General features: G+C 45.4%; 1 protein-coding gene across 1 annotated transcript in view; it reads right to left on the reverse strand.

Moving 5' to 3' along the window:
• Positions 1 to 1,284: 1,284 nt before the first annotated feature.
• Positions 1,285 to 22,900, reverse strand: part of zfhx4 (zinc finger homeobox 4) — a 161,136-nt gene continuing 139,520 nt past the window's right edge. Inside the window, 5 exon segments of the mRNA XM_080751531.1 lie at positions 1,285 to 5,772; positions 6,313 to 11,853; positions 12,171 to 12,291; positions 13,399 to 13,599; positions 15,755 to 15,888. Coding sequence (XP_080607657.1) covers positions 4,175 to 5,772; positions 6,313 to 11,853; positions 12,171 to 12,291; positions 13,399 to 13,599; positions 15,755 to 15,888 — 7,595 coding nt within the window. The 3' untranslated portion in view covers positions 1,285 to 4,174.

A 22,900-nucleotide genomic window follows, 5' to 3' on the forward strand; every position in this document is an offset into this window, starting at 1 on the left:
TTATTTTATTGTTGTTTGGGACACGATCAACACAATCCTGAGTAATTTTTTGTGTTCAATCTGTGTTTTTAGATATTTTAGTATTTCAGCATGCTACAACTGGTCATATGATGCTTTGTAGCATGATATTGCATCATCTAATGCATCATATGATGCAACATGCATCATATGACCAGTTGTAGCATGCTGAAATACTAAAATATCTAAAAACACAGATTGAACACAAAAAATAACTCGGGATTGTGTCCCAAACAACAATAAAATAAGATCTGGTTGTCCCAGAGGTGAGGTGGTCCTTTAAGCCCCATTATAAATATGGTCGTTGTCGGGTGGAAATCTTGTATGTCCGTTTGTTTAAAAAAATGATTTAAATTAATGAAAACAGCCGAACTACAAGCACACAACGCCTCGCACCGTGAGGCGTTGTGTGCTTGTAGATCGGCTGTTTTCACTACTTTTGTGCGACGGCCTTGTATGATGTAGCAGGGCTTTGCTTTGAAACTTGAAACTTGGAGATACAAGGTTTCTGCCCGACAGTGACGATATACTGAGATTTTGAAAATGTCTGAACATTTCCGAAAACGTACTTGGCAATTTGTACTTTTGAATACTTGAGTATTTACTTGAGTAGGCTACTCTGTCCACTGCTGCCTTATGCGGCACCGATTCAAAGGAAATGTGCTTTTGCGCCAAGTCAACCATTTTGATGTTCTGCAGATGTTTCCCCCCGTAATGGGAGGAGCATGACAGCACCTGATGGGATCCAGATTATCAGACACTTCCAGCATAATCCGCTATGTCTGCTCAGAACCAGATTACCACAAATAGCCTATAATCACAAGGCACAATTTCAGTGTGCCCACAAAATGAATACCTCAGCAAATATGCTCTGCAAGGATGCTGTGTGTGTGTGTGTGTGTGTGTGTGTGTGTGTGTGTGTATATGTATGTGTATTTATATGCGCATATGTACAGTATGTGTGTATTTCACACACACACACACACACACACACACACACACACACACACACACACACACACACACACACACACAGGTGTATATACTGTATGTGTATACGGTATATATATATATATATATATATATATATACACACACACACACACACACACACACACACACACACACACAGTATACTGTATACACTACACACTCACAGTATTCTGTATATCTAGCTATCTACACAGTATATAATTATAAAGTATGTATTATAATGCTGTAGAATATGAAACAACAAGAAGTGATGACTATTTGATGAATCCGTCGTGGTTTGCAGATACAGTTTTTAATGTATCACAACAATGAGCAACAAACATACTTGATGAACTATTTCCAGAAGTTGTTCAAATACCATCTACAATAAACGTCATTTCAACTATGACAACAGGTCTGTGACAAAATAAAAAAAAGGTTTCAAAACCATGTTATTACCGTGGTACGGTACAGTTGAGACCTCAAACGTTACAGTAACAAAAACTAATGCGACTACTCTCTATATATAAAACATCAATAACATTTTTGGTTTAGTTTATTTAAAGTTTTAGCCATAGGGGCTTCTTCTTATTAAAACCTCAGGGTGCATTTCCTATGTAACCCAGATGTTGAAGAGTACATATTGTGTAGGATATGATTGCGCCGTGAAAATCCCTTTTGACATCCAGAAAAACAATTTCCAATTTCAGCCTTTTGAAGGCTGTCCTCATAGACATGACACAATCCATCCATTTTTTTAAAAAGTTCTTTTTTTTTCTTCTCTTTTTGGCTGCTTTGCAGTTGCAATAACTATGTACAGTTACTATATTGTTTGGACCATCCTTTTTGTTGGTTTGTTAGCTTTTACCAGTCCTTGGTTTGTGGGGGAAGCGTCTCCTGTCTGCTGCTAGCATCTTAGCACATGATGCTAGCTGACAGTTCAGTCTTTCGATGCTAGGGCCACAGAGCGGGGGAAAAGGCAAAGAGCCAGTGTGGAGAAGAGCCTTTGGAATCAGGACAGTCGCTCACGTTTGTACAATGGCAGAATTGCACCTTGGGAGGCCAGGATGTCTCTTAAGAAACACAATCGAAAAGTGTCTTCAGGATTTAAAGTAAAATGTTGAAATATTAAAAATCCAAATAAGGACATTTAAAAAGCTCACACGGAGAATTAAAAATGGACATTTTTGCGCTTTAAAACTTTTGAACACAACAAAAGAAAACACCTGTACAATAATAAGCATAAGAGGAAATGTTACTTGATTTCATCGTTTGAAACAATAACTAAGCATGAATTGATTTAACCTGTCAAACAGTTGCATTACATGCTACTTGCTCATCTCAGAATAGGAAATACCAAAAGCAATACATTTTTGCATTTCTTCATATTAATAAATTTGTACCATGCACAGCCAACTACGAATATGTACAACAGCTTAGCGTTCTTTGTTCACAAGCCTTTTTCTTTCATACAAATATGCCTTCTGTTACTTTGGAATGAATCACATTGGTTTCAATTACCAAACTAGAAAGTGATTCGTTAAAAATTGAACACCCTTTGACAGCTTTCACATTCTTAGTTCCACAGCAAAAATAACAAAACAAAACAAAACAAAGAAAAAGTAAGAGGAAAAATAGCAAAGCAAAGCAATTCATGGATCAGTATTTTTTTTGTCTGGTAGAAAGTTGAGAGAGAATTTATGGCAAGCAAAATAACATTACACAGTAGCAGCAAAATGTTGTAAGGTAATACTTTGTGACGTTGTTGAAGTTACTAAATGTGGAAAAATTAAAAATGTCGACTTTTAATGTTAGATCAACAGAAGTGCCCAGAGAATGAATGGGAACCTATGCACTAATTGGCAGTGTATAGGTGTAACACTGTTATTAGTCCTACAAGCACATGAAAATGTTTCAATATACAAAACAAAATGCTGTTGTCCCCCTTTTAAAGCAGCATATTTGCTAACTTAGCACAAATATTCATACCTTTTCTTTTTTTTTTCTTTTTTCAAATCATTTTGACCAACTTGTACCTTAACAGTTTCAAGTATACAGTACTACTTTCATGGATGCACCAATTGTTAAATAGGTCAATAGATTGTTAGGCATCAATCCTGTAACAAATATGGACCAATATGCTGCTGAAATAGACACAAATAATAATTAAAACAAAACACATACATACAAACAGGAAAAAAAAACTATTAAATTAACAAATGGCCTACCCAAATAATAATAAAAAGACAAATAAAAACAAAATAAGTGCACTATAGTCCAGACACAAGCAAGTACCGTAACAGTACAGCAATTCACAAATGAAAAATTGGTATATTCACATAATCCTCAAGAGTCTATCAAAACTAGAGTTATTACCTCTTCAGAAAAGGGTGTGAGCAGAGGTAAAGGTGAGAAGGTAAGAGTTGGCACAGATTAATATATTCTACAAGAAAAAACGGGGGGGTGGGAAATAGATACAGCTTGTTGTAATACAAACTGGCAAAACACAAGGGGCATCATACACGTTTACTTCACCATTCTAAATTCCCTCAGTGGCAAAACCATACTGTCTTGTGTAGGGCAAAAAAACTAAAAGGATATGCACATCGTCCATTTGTAACAGTAATATTGTCTCTTGGTATTCTATACACATCAAGGAAATGCGTCCCGATAAAGCTTGACATGTTTTGGTTATAAGCCAAGTGTACCCAGGCTTGTTGCTGCTTTTAACAAATGAGAAATGTTATGTTCTGACCTGAGAATTTAAAGCTACTGAATTACACCTATCTAAACTAAGAGAGATTCTCTTTGAGGGTTCTGGATCGTCATCCCATACAGTACATGCTAGCATTTGGAAAACAATCCAGCTGAGGTGCAATTTGCTATCGTGAGAGTTTTTGGCTTGAAACAAGCTCCCCCCAAGGGGAGCCTGTGGGATTTTTTTTCCTACTCCTTTGTTTTTTGTATACAATATAAGCTCAGTCAAGCATCTGCAACAGTTCTGTCCATAACAAAAATCAATCAATATCTTGCCAGCATATCAATATGGGAAAAACAATCCTGAGTCAATCATTTGGTACTGTATTTTTTTGGGTTAAGAGAAACTTTGGAACTGCAGTTTAAAAAGTCTTATTTTTTTTTTCTTTATTTTTTCTTTAAGCAAGGGATCCTGTTTTTTTCACTCCTACACACTGAACATATCCATTCTGATACTACTGAAGCTGGCGTCTAGGCCAGAGGCCGGCTTAGCCTTGACTTCCAACGCGTTATCTAAGTCATCCAGCTTCTGGCTTATTAGCTCATTGTCAGACTCATCTGAACAACTCTCGGTGGGTAGTGAGGTTGGAACCCCTGAGGTGCTGCAGGACGTTGAGGTAACCGTTGAGGACGAGGACAGGGGAAGGGGAGGGGAGGCAGACGGGGAGGAGGCTGAAGCAGCTTTCCGGGCCGTGGTGGCCTGGAACAGGACATTTGGCCAGGACTTCATGGACAAGCGAGAGAGATGAGGAAAGGTGTTATTAGCAGAAGCTGCAGACTGCGAGGTAGATGTGGTGTTAGGAGTAGGGGAGCAGACAGAGTGAGGTAATAATCTAGTATGCTCTTTGGCATTTCTCATTGCTTGTTTGATTGTTTTCTCTTTGTGCAAGCTCGACTGAAGGTGTTGGCCGAGTGCTTCGTTCCCGTTGACGACCACGCTGCAGGCGACACACGTGTACTTGCTCACCGCCTTCCGAAGCACTGTCTCTTGCGGATCAGTGAAAGGATGTCCGAAGTAGCAGAAGGACTTCTGGTGACGCACCACTGAGTCTTCGTCCGCAAAAATCATCTGGCACTTCCTGCATATAAACTCATGCTTGACGGACGGTACGATAAAAGCGTCTGGAAAGTCTGTGGTACTTTTGGTATCCGTTTTCGGTTCTTCTTTTGTGCTTTCTGTTGAAGAGCCTTTGCTGTTGTCGTCCTTAGCTTCCGTAGCTTCTTTTGGTTTGAAGGAGTTGGCGGTGGTGGCGCTCTGGACACTGTGGGATGTCTTCACGTGGGTTTGTCTCTTCTGCTGTTGCTGCTGTTTCTGTTGCTGCTCGAGCTGCTTCTGCTGCTGCTGCTGCTGCTTCTGCAGTGAATCCTGGAGGGACTGCTGGTACTGCTGATACTGCTGCAAGAGGGCCGTGGGGGAGAGGCTGGCAGCCATGGCGGCCTGCGATACCGCCGCCGGGCCGTAAGGAAACAGGCTCTCCATCCCACACATCGGCGGGAAGTAGCTTCCTGCCTGGACCCCTCTGGGCAGCTGCGGCGAGAAGCAGTTGGGGAACCCGGGAAGGAAGTAGGGCAGGAACTGGCCCCCCAGGAACTGGCTGGGGTCAGCGGCGGCAAGGGCGTTTTGAAGTGCCTGCAGCTGAGAGGCATCCAGCAGTGCCTCGCTTCCCGACTTCCCCGCAGCAGGGCTTTGTTTCTCCCTCTTCTTGGCCATGCTGGGGGTCTCTGGGCGAGGCGCACTCTCGCCTTCCCGTTCCTTGACCTTCGTGTGATGATGCAGCTTGTCCCCTGGCTTCTTGCTGCTGCTGTCTCTCTCTGAATCTTTACCTTGCTGCTGCTCTGTGTGATTAACTGCTGCCGAGGGTGTGGTGGAGGGAACAGAAGGAAGAGGAGGAGGAGGAGGAGGTGGAGGAGGTGGTGGAGGAGTCTGCAGAAGAGTCTTGGTTGGGGTAGTGCTGAGAGACATGGCAGGAGAGGGGGTGGCTGGTGTAGGGAACCCAAGCATGCCAGCACCAGGAGACGCTAAAGCTGAAATACAGTGGTATATCGATATGGAAATATTTAATATTCAGAAGATGTACCCCCAATCACTCTGGAAATGTGTTTGCATGACAAGATGGAGATGTTTTCATTTATGATTGACTGACTCTTTACCTTTTCCTCATTTTGTTATGGATCAAAACTGTCACATGCGCTTTATGCTAATATCATTAAACCAATATGGGTATATAGATATGCCAAACCTATAATAAAGGGAAACACAACAAACAAAACCAATGACATAGATGCAATTGTTAAAGAAAAGTCTGAATTATCAATTAACAACCCAATTTAGGTGTTAAATTGAGATAATGCATGCACTCGAACTGTCAGCACATGATTATTTTCCATATTTTCCAAAAGTAGAAAAGAGGACTTTCTGCACAAATACCATTGTGATATGGAATGAACAGTAGTAGATAAGAGTAGAATAAAAAAAACGTCTCTCAGTTTTGTGCATGTTAAAAGTTCAGTTCATAAAGCTACTACTCTCGGACAGTTTTTTCACCTTTTGTCATACTAACTCACCGGGTGTGTTGGGTGGGAAAACGGGAAGTGACGATGGCCCGTTGACCCCAGGAAGCAGGACTGGTGGTAAGCCAGAGATCCCTGGGTAGCCTGAGGGCAAGCTGAGGCCATGAAGTGCATTGTTGCTGTCCATTGTGGTCTGCTGCTGGTGGGCAGGCAGCCCGAGTCCTTCGCCAGCCTTCTTCATGCGGTCCAGCTCCTGCTGGGCCATTAGCTGACGGACAGTGGTCGGTGCTAGGTAGTCCTTTTCTCGGTCCACCTGGTTTCCCAGGATTTCTTGCACTTTGGCGATGTGCTGTCTGGAGAAGATGTGGTCACGGACGGACATCCGTGCGGTGTACTTCACACCACACAAAGTACACTCAGGCCTGGGTCCGTCCGGCGAGCCTTGACTTATCATGAAGGGCTTTCCGATGTTTATCTTGAATTTCTTTTCCTTAGCGCGGGCGTTCTGGAACCACACTTGGACCACGCGCTTAGGCAGTCCAATCTCGTTGCCCAGCATCTCACATTCTTGCATTGTTGGGGTGCGGTAGTCACTGAAGCAAGCCTTGAGGACTTTCAGTTGCACGTTACTCATCTGAGTCCTGAAACGTTTGTGGCCCGGCCTATCCCCACCACCACTGCTGGATTTCCCAGACTTGAAGGGGTTTGCTGCTCCAAAGGGACTAGGTGAGCTTGGATCAGCCAGGCTTGATGATTCACTCATATCATAGCTGTCATCATACTCCTCATCTCTGTAGCTGTAATAAGTGTCATTATTATAGTCTTTTCCAGAGAAGCTGAGGGCAGGGCTCACCATGCTGAACTGGAACCTGTCATCCCCCCCATCAGAACCCGGGGCTGGGTTGCTCTTGCCATCACCCAGTTTGTCCCCTCCGTTGGCTGTGAGGCTCTCGACCTCATTGTTGTTGCCCTCGTCTCCAGTCGTAGCATCGCTTATGGCTGTGTTGATCGATGATGTCTCATCAAAGTCCATCTTGAAGTCATAAGCACAGGCCTCTGCAGAATTCATGTTCGCCCCTTCAGTTTCATCACAGTTTTCTGCTTTCACGGATGAAGGGCTGAAGAAGTTTTTTAGCTGCGTCTCAGATGGTTTCATTGGTGTTGAGGATGCAGTTGGCAGCTCATATTCAATTGGCTCAGTCTTAGTAAGCAGCTGTGGGAACTCAAAGAAATTATATTTATTTGGGCTTTCACCTCTGTCATTGTCTTGAGTCATTATTGGGCTTGGTGGCAAACTGAAGCCTGCCTGTTTCGCCTCATGCCAGTGTCTAGACCGTATGTGGCTATCAAGAGCAGATTTAGCCTTGAATAGTGCCCTGCAAAAGGGACATTTCTTGTGCGACTGAGAGGCCCCAATAGCACGGAACTGGCCCTTTCTCTCTCTTGCACGAGTGTTCTGGAACCAAACCTGCACAACTCTCTTTTTCAGGCCAACCTCTCGTGCAATGTGGTCTAGCATCTTCCGTGTGGGGTTCGAGTCCAGTAGGTATTTGTCATAGAGAATCTCCAGTTGTTCTGGTGTGATGGTGGTTCTCAAGCGTTTGTCTCTGTGTTGCTCTTCCATACTGATTATGCCATCTTTATCAGCAGAGCTTTCCTCTTTGTCGTCAAGTTTCCTCTTCATTGCGCCAGTGCTTGGGGCTGAGGCCAGACCCGAGCTGCTCTGACCAGGCATTTGGGAGAGTGCTCCAGACAGCAGCTGGCTAGCCATGAGGGGATTGTTGGGGTCAAATATCATATAGGGCATATCAAGGGGCCGCTCCAGGAACTGTGAATGCAGGAACTGGTTTTGGGCAGCCAGGAAATGCATGTGCTGGTGCTCCTGCCACAGTTCCACAGTGGGGAAGGCAATCTTACATTGGTCACACTGGTACTGAAGCATCTGGTGAGGGAGGTTGTTTGTGAGCGAGGAGAGGGCCAGCGAGAGGGGGCTTGAGGGCACTGCAGCTGACTGTGGCTGTGAGTGTGGTCTTGACATTTGCGACTGGGGAGGTTTCTGTGGTGGGGGCTGAGGAGTGGAGGCCTTTGACGGTCTAGGGTCTGGCAATGACTTGACCACTGGCGATGGGGCCATTTCAGTCTGTTTAGGTTTAATTTCAGGGGGAATCTCTGGCTTGGGGGAGGCCTTACCCACGCTGGGCCGAGGAGAAGGCATCAGAGGAGAGCTCGAGCCTGAACTACTGGCAGTTACGTGGGTTTGTTTGGGGGGTTCTGGCGTTGCCTGGCAGGACTTAGTGGGCTGGTGACTGGGCTGGTGACTTTGCTCACCAGAGTCTATAAATTCCTCAGAGGCCATCTCCTCCATTCCTTCCTCATCCTCGTCCTTGTAACATAGCTTCTTTTGGTGAGTGATAAGGTCGAAGATGCGTGGGAACACAATGTTGCACTTTTTACACTGGTACTGCATGTTGCTGGTTCTGATGTAACGTTCGTTAGTCAGCTCCTTCTTCTCGTTATCTTTTGAATCTGCCTGGTTCTCATAGCTCTTCCTGGCTTTCTGCCGGGCATTCTGGAACCACACCACAATGACTCTGGTGGGGAGGTTGAGCACAGTAGAGAGCTGCTCAATCTCATCATCTTTTGGGTAGGCATTGGTGTCGAAGAAGTCTTGAAGTACCCTTAGCTGGTAATCAGTGAATCTGGTCCTAGAGGACCTCTTGTTCATAGTAGCGTCAGATCTGTAGTATTCAAGTGCGCTATACTGTGACTCCAGTCGTATATCCTCCAAGGTAGTAATGGGAGGTATGCTGAAATTGTAAGGGGAGTCTTTGCTTCGCTGCCGCTCTTTGAAAAGGGTGTTACGGAACCAGTGCTTGATGACTTTCTGGGGCAGGCCAGACTTCTCGGACATCTCCTGAATCTGATCTTCGTTAGGGGAGTTATTGATATCGAAATGGGCCCGAAGGATCTTCAGTTGGTCGTCAGTGATGCGAGTGCGTGGGCGCTTGAACTGGGACTGGCGAAGGAAGTTTGGGTCGAGGCCGAGCTGCTGCTGGCAGAGCTGCGTGAGATCCGAAGAGAGGGAGTCCATAGTGGGCAACTGGAGGGCCAGCTGATGCTGCAGTCCAGGATGCTGCATTGACTGCATCATCAGAGGAGAAAACAGGGGGAGATCCATGGGGACGGGGAGCGACACTTGTTGGGGGGGTGCAGGAGGGGCAGGCGGAGGTGGGGGTGTTGGTGGGGGTGGAGGCGGCTGGGGCTGGGGTGGTGTCTGGTGAGGAGTCTGGTGAGGAGTCTGGTGAGGAGTCTGGTTTGGAACGGGAACAGGTGGTGGGGCCTGTGGGGTTTGTGGTTTGGGCATGGATGTAGAGGGAGGTGGAGTAGCTGTCAACGGGGCCGGGGCGGGAGGCGGAGGTGGTGGAGGAGGTGGAGGAGGCGGCGGTGGGGTCTCAGGTGATGCAGGGTTTATTGGGTACAGCTTGTCATAGGCCTCCCTGTACTGCTGGGCAAACTTCTCCAGTTCCACGTATGGGAAGAACTGACTGTGCACGTGCTCCTGGTGACTTTTGAGAATGAGCATATTGGAGAAGAACTTTCCGCACATCCCACATTCTAGCTTGTCTGTTTTAATGTCGACTTGCTCAACTCCATCTTTGTTCTTCCTCTGGTTTTTCTGCCTGTTTTCATTGTACTGAATGACCAGCTCAAATCCAAAGTTCTCTAAGAGGGCCTTGGCTGCGTTGCCTCGAGCTCCTGAAACAATGCGTGGAGGAGGAATGAGTGGCTCTGGGAACTTTGACTTCTTGTCTTTGTTGTCTTTTCCGCCATCACCCACTCCGTCGACTCCATTCTCCATCTTGGCTCTGTTCTCCTGTTTCTCCAAGTGGTCCTCAGCCTCCCGGGACATTTGTATCTCAGAGACAAATACAGAGCTAGGCTCCATTTTGGGTTTGTGGCTCTGCGATTGCTGGTTTTTCTGTTGCTGCTGCTGCAACGCTTGCTGTTGCTGTTGCTGTTGTTGTTGTTGCTGCTGCTGTTGCTGCTGCTGTTGTTGTTGTTGTTGTTGTTGTTGTTGTTGCTGCTGCTGTTGTTGCTGCTGCTGCTGCTGAGCCTGTTGCTGTGCCTGAGCTTGCTGCATCTGATGCTGCTGCTGCATCTGTTGTTTAAGGTCTTCCAGGAAAGACCCGGTGAGGCCGGGCATTCCAAAAGCTGCCGCGGAGTGCAAAGCCAGCTCTGGGCTGAGGTTGAACTCTGCCCCCGGTATGTAGAAGGGGAAGAGAAACTGGGGCTGCTGGAATTGCAGCAGTGCCTCCGGGGTCATGGGGAAATGGGGGAAGAAAGCCGGGTTGAGGAACTGCGGCTGGAAGAACGCAGCCTGCTGCTGAAGCTCATGCTGAAGCTGCATCTGCAGCTGGGCTTGGGACTGCGCTGACAGGTGGCTGCTGCTCATCTGCGCTGTGGCGTGGTCAGTAGTGGTGTTTTGCTTTGTGTTGTTGTTGGTGCTGCTGCTGTTAGCGTCTTTGGCTTCCACATTGTTTTCTTTGTTAGTAGAGGGCGTTCCACTTCTAGCAGTGTCTTGGTTGTTGCTGTTCCCTTGTGCAGATAGGGCTGGACTCTTTGCTGGCACTGGACCACTGGTCCCGCTGCCACTACTACTACTACTGCTGCTGCTCGTTTCTGTTTTGGCTGTTCTGGCTTTGGTCTGGTGGAGCACGGACCTCATGTGAATCTCCAGTGTAGAGCTTTGGCTGTAGGCGACGTTGCAAATGTTGCATTTGAATGGTTTGTTGTCAACACTGTTGCCTGTGTCATGGGGAACTGGGCTCGAGGCCTCTTGGAGTACCTTCTTCAGCTTGTGTAGATGGGAGACAGAGTTATAGTGGACTAGGAGGATGTTCTTCTGGGTGAAGGACTCCTTGCACACCGTGCACTTGTAAGGACGAGAAGGGTCCAGAAATTTCTCCATGGTGAAGTTGGGCCCCTTTCTGAAGGGTAGGGTCCGCTTTGGCTCTGCTCCCATGTCGTCCAGCAGTGAACTGCTGTCACTTCCCGTGGGACTTGGTTTCTCCTCCTGGTCCATTTCGTCATCTTTGTCTAAGTCGTGTTCAAAGGCCTGAGCTTCCTCCAAGGCCCTGGCTTCACTCTCCGTGATGTCTCCGTTCAGCGGCAGACTCCCTATGAGCTGCTGCACTTCGGCCTCCGACAGCTCCGGGTGTCCATTCTCCAGGTGCTTCCTGAGGGCCAGGAATGTCCTGAAGCTACGCTGGCAGAGGCTGCACATGGTGGCCGCTCTGATGGCGTGGTACTGGGAATGTATCTGAAGCTTTTGCATGGTCTTGAAGGCCAGGCTACAGTGGTTGCAGCGGTATTTGTAGACGTGCCGATCGGAGACGGAGAGCTGCTGATGCTGGAGTCTCTGGAGCTCGCTCACAGGGTCCTGCAGGGCGTCAGGGGACTTGCGGTCCTGTCCCAGACCAGCCGCCCTCTTCCAGTCGGGGGCTTCTGATGCCTCCCTGGGGGGTTTGAGTTCTTCCCCCTGAAGGTCCAAATCATTCTGGTCTCGAGTGTTCAGTTTGTCCTTTGAGCTGTTTCCTAAAACAACAATAGAACATAGAAGTCAATACAAGCCAAATGGAAGGTAAAAAAATAAGACATCACATGACCTTGAAATTATGATGTACTATTACGTCTATTTTCAGTACAGTTTCGATCATCCAAGTTTTGGATTGAAACCTCTAGTCTCTAAGAGGGAACCCTAACCCCTGCAACACTCAAGCACCCATGTCATAGGCATAAGCTACTTATAATAATACTAAAGCTACAGAAAGCCATAAAATGTTTGGGAGTTCTATTTTAAGGTGGATAGTTGATCGTTTCTATTAAAAATAAACATAATGTGTTGTCCTCACCTTGGGTCTTTGCAGAGCCCTCAGACAGAGCAGCAGACGATTCCATCAGAGACAGGGCTTTGTCCGGTCCGGACGATGGGTGCGTTACATTATTTGGTGTCGTCGTGTCAGGTCCAACAACCTATCAAAGGCAAAAGAAAGTCACAATTATCATCAAATGTGCCTAAAACTTCTCTCACAGCCAAAACACGTTTGAGGAACAGCTGTACTTTTCCACTTTCTATCTCGCCAGCTCATTTCTGAAGAGCGGAATTGGCTCCTCTCAGAGGGCGACAACTGTCAAGTTTATGAGGGTTCCCCGAGGGAGCGGAGCGGGATCACTGCATGGGAAATGCTTTATGGGACTGTTCAATGTCTGGCCCTCGCCCTGAGCTAGACAGCAGACCAGAGGGATGCCTGGACACCACCGACAAAATGACTTCCATTTTTCATTTCAACATGCACTTTTCAAAAGGACAAAGGAAAAAAAAAAACTTTGATAAAGTCTAAGAAAAAAAAGGAGTGATTAAGAAGGGTTAAAGGCATATTATGCTTTTTGAAATTTAGGATTGTTGGTCGCAATACACACACAGGTTCTCATAGTGGGGTCCGGGGGCCTCCTGGGGTTTCTAGGGGGTCCCCAGCTAGATGTATTAATATTGCATCAAAATATTTGTAACCACTTGAACCCTATTTTATACTTAAAGGAGTAGTTCACCCCCAAAATGACTTTTTTTCTATTGATTACTCACGCCATGGAGACTTGAGTTCAATAATATCTTTTGTTTTTTGTCGCATTCCTAAGACAAAAATATATATATATAGTAAACGTACCCTGACGGTTTCCCCATCTAGTGCCATGCATTTGGGTCCCCATTCAGGACCATGCATTCGGGTCCCCATCCGGAAGCAATGGGGGTAAATTTACTATAATCACATTTTTGTCTTAGGAATGCGACAAATACAAAAAGGTTTATTGAACTCAAATTTCTATGGCATGAGTAATCAATAGGAAAAAAAAGTCATTTTGGGGGTGAACTACTCCTTTGAGCTGTATTTTATACTTAAGCTATTCTGCGACACGTCGTGAGCTACAAGCTCGTGAGCTTGTAAATCAACAGTTTTGGAAATGACACAAGGTATCTTAGATTTCTGCCCATCCTTGACAGGTTTCTTTGTTTTCTTTCGCCCACTTCTTTACACCATGTAAACCTGTCACCAGAGATGACTGTGAGGTTTTTCCACTCACGGTGAGTATGAGCTTCTCCACGCAGTCGGGTGCCACGCTGTGGAGGTGGGTGAGATGCAACTGCAGGTGGATCTTGTTGCTCAGGACATCCTGGCACAGCGGGCAGCGGATCACCGGCTGCATGGAATGCTGGGACATCACGTGCAGCTGCATGCGGTTGGCGTCTTTACTGCTGTAGTTGCAGTACGGGCACTGCTGCACCTGGGAAGAAGAGGAAACGTCGATGTCGGGCACAAACTAACGTATCTGCATATTTTAACTTTTCTTAATGTCCCCCCCCCCCCCCCCCCCTTAAATGAATGGCCTACTTTATCGTACAAGAGTGTTGCACAAAAGTTGGAATGATAGCCGATCTACAAGGCCAAAACGCAATGCATTGCGATGTGTTGTGAAAGTGGTTAAGTGCGTTTATGGGTTTTATAAATATTTGAACCAATGAAAAGTATTAACAAGACCTTGTGACTAAATAATTAACTACATTGGATCCGTTGTAATAGCGGTTATTTTTTTCTATTTCCTGGAAAGTGACGGGTTTCGGACATACCAGGTTTCTGGCCGACAGTGGCGACATATTAATGGTGACATTAACGGTGTGGAATAAACACGACTAGATCGTAAGGCAGGCGGGGCGGCGGGATACAGGCAATATCGGCTGTCTCGCCCCGTTATAGGGGTTGGAAAAATTACAACAAATCTGTGGAATTGAATGGAATTTTTCCAGGGGTCCTTTATTTTTTACTTTATTGGCGACCCCACATTTAACTACCCAATCACCTCATCCCCCCCCCCCCCCCCATCCCCACCACCCCTCCGTCCAGACACAAAATGTAGATGTACCCCCACGTTCATGTAATTCACTTAAGTCCCCTCAACTCATGCAATTTTATAAGTAAGAAAACATGATTGGCTAGAATGTCTAATCAGTAGATTAAGAGATGACAAAGGTGTGCACCCTCCCGGGCACCGCCTTGCCCTCATTACAGGGAGTACTCTGAAACATGGCCGCCTGCCTTCCTCGCCACCTGTCTTAATAGAATCCATTTCTGAAATGACTAAGTCCTTCCCCTCCCAACGCAGGGCCCCCGAACCCAGACGAGCTAATACTTCATAATCTAATTTAAAAACACATATAATTTAAAGAGATGCAAAAAGGGGGAGACAGGCAGGGAGATGGGAGGGAGAGGGGGGGGGGGGGGGTCCTAAGGCTAGAGCAGGTATTTCCACTTAAGAACACAAAGACTAGCCGGCCCGCCTGGCCGGCCGGCCGCTCTGCTCGCCTGACGCTAAAGACTTCTGTCAGGGAAGGCAAGGATTGGGGAAGCAGTTTAACCCCTTCGCTGGATCCACTGGCGCCGGGGAATGCTAAATGCTTAGCTTAGCATTTCTTGGTCCTTGGTTGTTGATAAGCCTCTTTTGCCATTAGCTCATCTTTTTACAGACTGGAAAAAGGGCTCAGACTTCATTAGTGGACTTCATTAGCGCTTATGGAGGAGAAACTGCCTCATTAGCCATTAGCTTCTTACGCCCGCGGACATTACAACTTTGGGGCGTTTAATAGCTTAAAGCCACTAATTCGAAAGACTTTCACCGTTTTTTTTTTTGCTTTCTGACCAGCTATGTCACAGGTAAAAATACAGACTGTAATCTCTAATGGATAGGTCACTTGCTGTGAGTCATAGACGCATCTTTTCTTTTATATATATATATATATATATATATATATATATGACACATTCAGGTGGTATATACCGTTGTTCCCTATTGAGCTTGGCACATTTCCTGGGGCAAGCTGCCCAGATCACACATGCCTTCTTATTTTTTTTCACTCTCAAAAAGCGCCTGCAATGTAGTGCATTTGAAACTACATTGCAGTGCACATCATGGGGTGATCACTGCTTGTCTCCCCACTGAGTTGTTTTATTTTTTAATTTTTGTTTATTTTCTGCTTATTTCGTTGCTGAGTGAGGTCAGCAGACAAAGTGACATGAGTGAGATGAAAAATGGGTGAAATGTGCCAATCTCAACAGGAAACAACGGTATACTGTACTGTACATACTTTACACTGTGAAATGTTGAAATTCGAGTTTATGTACACCCAAGCAGTGAATTGTACCCAGAATTATTTTACGGGAAGTTTAGGGGAATTACTCATTTCATTTGTGTATTTAAGTAACACATCTATACAGTATGTGCCTTGCTCAATGGCGTTTCAGCAGTGATCTTGGGTGAAACAGCTGTAATAAAGCCACTGGGGATCGAGTGTGCCCTCATGAAGTTATTAGCCACACCGTTCTCTACCATCAGTGCCTGACACTGTAACCTAATTCACCTCTTGTATTTGCTTGGTTGCCTTTACCTGCTCATTAGCAGACGTCTTCACCTCAGCCGACTTGGGCCTTTTGGGAGGGCTGTCAATCTGTTGGTCTGGCAGAAGAGAGCGTTTGGTCATAGTGTTGGATCCAGGGCCATCTTTAGACAGCGCATTCAATCCTAACAAGAGAGAGAGAGAGAGAGAGAGAGAGAGAGAGAGAGACACACAGAGAGAGAGACAGAGAGAGAGAATTAAAGTCGTACTCTGTAATAGTAATTTTAGTAAATACAGTTCCATTTACATTTGTATATTGTGAAAAACAGGATAGCAGTGAAAGATTATATGAACAATAACTGAACATACATATAGGTGCTTATATGAACATACAGTTACACAGTATGACTTTAGCATTAGCTAAACATGCCTAAATGCTGGGATTTGTTATGTAGCACTGAACATGATTCTCTTTTTCTTTAATGTGTACAAATTGGTACAGTGTTAGTTCCTGAGGTAAACAACCTCATTAGGTCCATGTAGTGTGTTTGAATAGAAAGAGAACACGAATAGAGACTTGACACAATGTTATAGTATCCGATAGTTCATACATACTGGATGAGCTACAAGAGTCTTCAAAAAAAGAGATATTCTATTGAAATAATAATTACGAATGTGCATCAACCTTGTTGACATCGTGTCCCTGACAAATGACAAAACGAGCCAAGTGGCTACGAAAACAAACACTACAAAAGACACAACACAACTTAATGTTAAACACGTCCCGACGAATTAGCATTCAGAGAGACTTGGGGGGAGGGCAGGGGGGTGATTTGAGAAAATGATTTGACACCTAGACAATCACAGACACGGGGCAGAAGCATGGAGCTGGTATTCTTTCACATTCGTGTAAAACGGAGCTCTTTTTTTTTCCTTCCTCCTTGCCCCGAGGACATGTGAAAATAGAGGGAGAATTCAAGGCAGTCTCATTATCACAGCACGACATGCATTAAATGTTATGGTAATATTATACACTTCATTAGTTCATATACATTTCCCCAGCCGCCTAAACAACCCTCTCTGTCTGCGCTGGATGCTAAATTTCCCGTCGCTTGGTCACGGCTGGTGGTACGGTAGCAGCAAAGAAGCAAGAATTTGTGTGTTTGTGTGTTTGTGTGCGTGTGTGTGTGTGTGTGTGTGTGTGTGTGTGTGTGTGTGTGCCTGTGTGTGTGTGCGTGCCGTTAACAGCGGGGCTCGGTGCGTACAGAGATCAGCCTCTGGTTGTATTTAGTAAATGCTGCAGCCACTGATAAATCTTTCATTAGCCTCATCCTCGGATACGAGCCGAGCCGAGCACTGCTATGCTCTGCCACTGCAATTTAGCCACTCTGCACAACACAAACACATAGCAACAGCAGCTCTCTCTCTCTCTCTCTCTCTCTCACTCTCTGTCTGTCTCTCTCTCTCTCTAGCCTCTAACCCCCTCCCCACACACACACACACACGCCACGCACGCACGCACACACACACACACACACACACACACACACACACACACACACACACACACACACACACACACACACACACACACACACACACACACACACACACACACACACACACACACACACACACACACACACACACACACACACACACACACACACACACTCTGCCCCCCTCTCGTCTGGTCACTCAAGGCAATATGCGAGCCTCACTCTTGCGAGTCAACGCTTCACGCTAGATGCACAAATGGAGAAAAAAAAGGAGGAAATCAAAGCGGTGATACATGAGGGGAGTGGGGGGAGGGGGGGGGGGGGGCTGTATTTCATATTATTCTGTGGTCCGTGTTTGTACTCGGGCGCATATCAATTCCTCTCTGGCCCGTTCATGCATTTTAATTCTGTTGCATTAAGTAGGCGTTCCACTTATTTTATTTGTAATCCCCCATATCTGCAGCCTGAAATATTGGCCTGTCACGGAAAGTGACAGAGGGAGGGAGGGAAGGAAGAAAGGAAGGACGAAAGAAAGAATGTAGGGGGGGGGGGTGCACACACACACACACACACACACACACACACACACACACACACACACACACACACACACACACAAGGCACAATGTGAATTTCCAAGAACATCCGAGAATTGCGCTGCAGCTCAGCTCAGAATAGCGAGGTAATCTCGTCTCCTGCTGCATGTGAGGGCCCCTGCAGAGCTGGTGTCTGTCTGTGTGCGTGTGCGTGTGCGCGCGTCACTTGTGTGTCATGCTTTTTGCATGACGGGGTCCCTGAAACCATATTGGTCAGCAGCAGGTCGGGCATGGGCGCTCTATCCTGACACATCACCTGACCTTTCCAGAGCCTGTGTATATGAACACATTTCTAATTCCTACTTTCAAATGTTTGCCTCCATCTTCCAGTCAATTTGCGACTAAATTACATCCCTGCGCAAAAGGAGACGAGGCGATTGTCGGACAAGGGCCTCGCAAACACATTTACAATGAGGCAGGGAGAAGAACCCCGCACATCAGCATTGAATTACCGTCATATCCAATGTAAATGTAGTTCACAGAGTCCTCCTGGTCTTTCCACCTACCGCTTTCATCAACACTTATGACACTCAAGCGGAGGGAAAACAGGTCGGGTAACCTTGAATGTTGAGAGAGCCATTCTCTATATCGCCACTTAGGAGCTTTAAGTGGCAAGTCCCCAGTGTGACTCATAAAGTCATTTCAAGGCATAGAATTGCAGTCAGAAAATAGAAAGCGCCCGAACGACGCAAGGATATCGTCTGATCAGATGCAACATAAACAAACACCACGGCTGCTAAAAGCCAAATACCATCTATCTGTAAAATATTCAGGAGATACACATGTATTTCTCCTCCCTGTGGTGTTCGTATTCTCATTCGGCATCGCTTTTAGGGGGTGCAACAGTTGATCAAACTAATCGATTTAACCGATTAAAGAATTGTATCAATAATGGATGGATTTGAATCAAAGTTATAGATTTTGGATGAACATATTGAAAATAGCTGATTTAGAAGGTCATGTCATATCTATGAGACAGTTGTATAGAATAGTAACAAGTAAGCTAATCAAAACAATCGATCATAATAATTGATACAAATAATCTATTCAAACCTTTTCGTGTCGATTCGATATATACAAAATGAAACATGCTTAAATGCTTATTCGATTAATCAGAAAAGTAATGGATAGAGTAATCACCAAGAAAACAAACCGATATCTGCAGCCCGATCAGTTTCATGTGAACACTGTCTTGCCTTCCTTTTGTGTCCATTATTTAAAAAGAAAACATAAAAAAAATGATGAAAATAGCTTGCTTTGCTACTTCTGTGCGACACCGTAGTATGATGAAGCAAGGCATTAATTTATGAATAAAAAAATAAAAATATATTTTTCTTTTTTCTATAGGTTATAAAGGTTGTAATATGGAGATACAAGGTTTCTGGCCGACAGCAACAATATGTAGGAGAGAATGAACAACAGAGGGACGGAGAACAAGAGACTCTCCTGACATTTCTCCTTTGTCTACCAGTCTGTAATGACCCTCCCTCCCTCCTCCCTCCCTCTGTCCTCTCCTCCTCTCTTACCACCTTCCCTCCATCCCTCAGTGGTGGCGATGAGACACGTGCACACATAGACATCAAAGGGGGCTTGAGCCCCTGCCCTTTTATCTGTCTGTAAAAAGTGCCCTCTCCAGACATGAATGCAGTTTTTACTATGGTGAAAGAAATGAAAATGCCCTCCTTTCCATGCCATTCCTGAAGGCAGCATTCAAGAGAATCGCCTTGTCCAAACTCTCCTGAACTTGAACGCAGCATCTTATGTTGAAAGAATTGCCCTCTCTGTGTAGAAATCTGTTACGGCACATCTCCAGTATTGACTTGATTATGCTATAGTTCAGTGTGGTATCAAGAACTGAAAATATCCAACCACCAAAAGGCCCTTTTTTTAGATATTTCAGCCCCTGCCTCTCTAACATTCTCTGCACGCCCCCGCTCAGTGGTGGTGATGGTGGTGGCTAGCTGCAGCCCAGTGAAGCCAGCTGACACCATACCCCCCCCCCCCCCACACACACACACACACACACACACAAGAGCAATGACAAATGTGTGCATGCGGCAGGACCTTGCTTGATTAGATAAATCAAAAGGTGATTTATGACAGTCAACCCCTTTGCATTGCAGAGGGACACGAGCTGCACACTCGCCACCCATCTTTATTTGCAACTGTCAAACGCCGTTTACGGGTTGTGGGGGGATGCGAGTATGCACGCACGCACACACACACACACACGCACACACGCACGCACCACCACACGCACACGCACACGCACACACACACACACACACACACGGAGAGAGGCATAGAGTGGCTGAAGAGAAAGGTAGATGTAAAGAGGGGTGGAATAAGAGAGAGAGAGAGAGAGAGAGATAGAGAGGGGGAGGGATAATGGAGAGTTGTGGCGTAGATTTTCTCAACATCTCAGGAGGATTTCGGCCCCAATTCTTCTCAAAAGGCGGGAATGAGGGGGCCGACAATAGCGTCGGCGCTAATGTTTCCACCGCGAGAACCTATTTTAGAATCTTGCCCTTTCGTGTCTTAAAGGGTAAGGCATTTTGTGCAAACCAGCCCGACGCACAAGCAAATGAGGTTTTCACATAAACAAGCACATCATGGAACGGCCCCTATCTCTCTCTCTCTCTCTCTCTCTCTCTCTCTCTCTCTCTCTCTCTCTCTACGACTCCACGGCCAATAAAACCACATCATCACGATCGAACCTTTCTGAGCGAGCCATCGAAACGGAGCAATCAAATCCCCCGCTCGACCATCATTTTCTAATTTTGTTCTCACGGCCGGTGCCTAACCTAGCCTGTTTCTATTCCTGACATTTCACTTCAAGAAAATACAAATATCATCGCTGTTGCCTGTTGGCAGAAACCTTGTATCTCCATTTTTCAACTTTTTTATGTTTTTTTGGTAATGATGCCGACTTCACATTGTACTGTGTCACACAGTAAGTAGCAAAAATATTGCGATTGCAACGTGTCACGACTATGACATTTTACATGACGATTATTCGTCACTCAAATAGTTGCGATTAACGATTTAACTGTGTTTTGTCGTTGACGATACATTTCTGTTTGGCTTTAGGCTTTGAGGTTGCACATGGTAGATATGGTAGACACATAACCTAAATATACAAAGAATTACTGACATATTTGACAACTTTATACTTAAAAAATAAACATTGATAGTGGAAATAGCCGATCTACAAGGTCACAATGCGTCGCATCGTGACGCGTTGTGAGCTTGTAGATCTGCTATTTCCACTATTTTTTTTAACTTAAAAAAATATATATGAACATGTTTCAACAAGGAAACGATTATGAAAAATAATCGCGATTATTTGACATAATCGCGATTAGACGATTGTGTAATAATTGCGACATGCCTATTGTGAGCCAATAGATTATGCTATCCCAACAAGTAACGGTTTTGGAAATGATGAGGTTTCTGCGACAATGTGGAATGAAGAGAGGACGTAAGAGAGAGGACGAGGAAAAAGAACAACAACAAAAAAAAAACAATGACTGTCAATTAAACCCATTTAGGCCTAGAATTATTGAACGCTTTAACCGTGAAAAAACAGCAGATATACAAGCTCACAGCGCGGCACCGAGTGCCGCGCTGCGAGCTTGTAGATCTGCTATTTTTGAAAAAGTCGTGAAAATGTGTGCAAATCTTTGACTTTATGTATTTTCAAAGCGAACGTTTGTAACTCAAGTTTTGCTTCTGGGTAGGTCCCTGGAACTAAATATTTTGAGATGCGGGTCCGTGGCCAAATGCATATCATTTTGGGGGTCCTTCACATGAAACGGTTTGAGAACCACTGACATAGTAGTCTCTCAAGAACAAACTAACTGAGCTCCACTTGAAGTGAAAAGGACCTTTTCTTTGGCGATGGCTGGCCAGATTGCTGACATAGAAACATGGGTTCTTCAAAAAAACCTTAGAAGGATTCAAAGACACTTATAGAATCGGGTCAAAATTCTAATTTTCACGATTTTTCAAAAATAGCAGATCTACAAGCTCGCAGTGCGGCAACTCGGTGCCACGCTGTGAGCTTGTATATCTGCTATTTTTCAATAGTTAAAGCAGAAAATAATGATACACAATACTGTGTACCCGTTCTAAATAAGTTAAAAAATAGGAGCAGGCAGGGTGGCTGCAGCGTTTGGATTTAGTATTCAATTTAGCTGTCCTGAGCCCTGGCAGACTAGCTAGGTTACGGAGCAGTAAATCTAAGCCCGGGGAAGCCGGCCAGAGCAGAGCGGGGCCAGAGCGGTGGAACTGGGAGGGACCGACGACCGCGCAGCAATGATTTACTGGCCTGCTGCTCCGAGGTACGCAATAGGCTGACCCCCGGTCACCTGATAACATTACAACGCCACTCTCTGGACCCCCAAACTCCCACGGAACCACTCAGCAACACGGCAACAGAGGAGGAGCCCCGTGTCCCCTCGCCTGAGGGGAGGAGGGAAGAAGAAGGGGTGAGGGGAGGGGAGGGGAAGGGAGCAGGGGCGTCAATTGGGTATGGCAGGCTAGCTGAGCTAGACATCCCAGCCATGTTAAAACAAGGTAGATACTGCAGTTAGTTAGCTAGATGCATTAGTATCTAGGCTGGCCCCAGGCTAGGGGTATGTAGCTGCCATACCTCGGTCCAGGGGGGGGGGGGTAATAAAAATTACTTTAAAATATAAATCCATGAATGTCTCTTTGTCTATCTGTTCTGGTTATTATGTTGTTAAATTACAGTAAAATAACTACAAATGCAAAATTTTACAAAATGGTCACTTTAACAAGGTATTATAATTATATTCTCCTCCACACTTGTATTTTCCCCATCTTGACAGAATGGTATAATTCCCAGGTTCCGCAGGTCAGCTGCACAGGTGCAATGCATTATTGTTAATTGTGTCACGTTTACTAACATGCCATGTTTAGCTGCACTTCAACAACCGTTCCAGGCTGCCATATCCAGCCCAAGAAACCGTAGAAACGGGGGGAAAAAATAGAATGTACTTCTTAAAATAAATGTATCATGCCTGTTGTTAAGGTATGGCAACATGACTGGTGTCAGTCATGTTGCCATACCTTAGCTT

The sequence above is a fragment of the Nannobrachium achirus genome (genome assembly GCF_963921795.1).
Source record: "Nannobrachium achirus genome assembly, chromosome: 21".
Lineage (NCBI taxonomy): Eukaryota > Metazoa > Chordata > Actinopteri > Myctophiformes > Myctophidae > Nannobrachium > Nannobrachium achirus.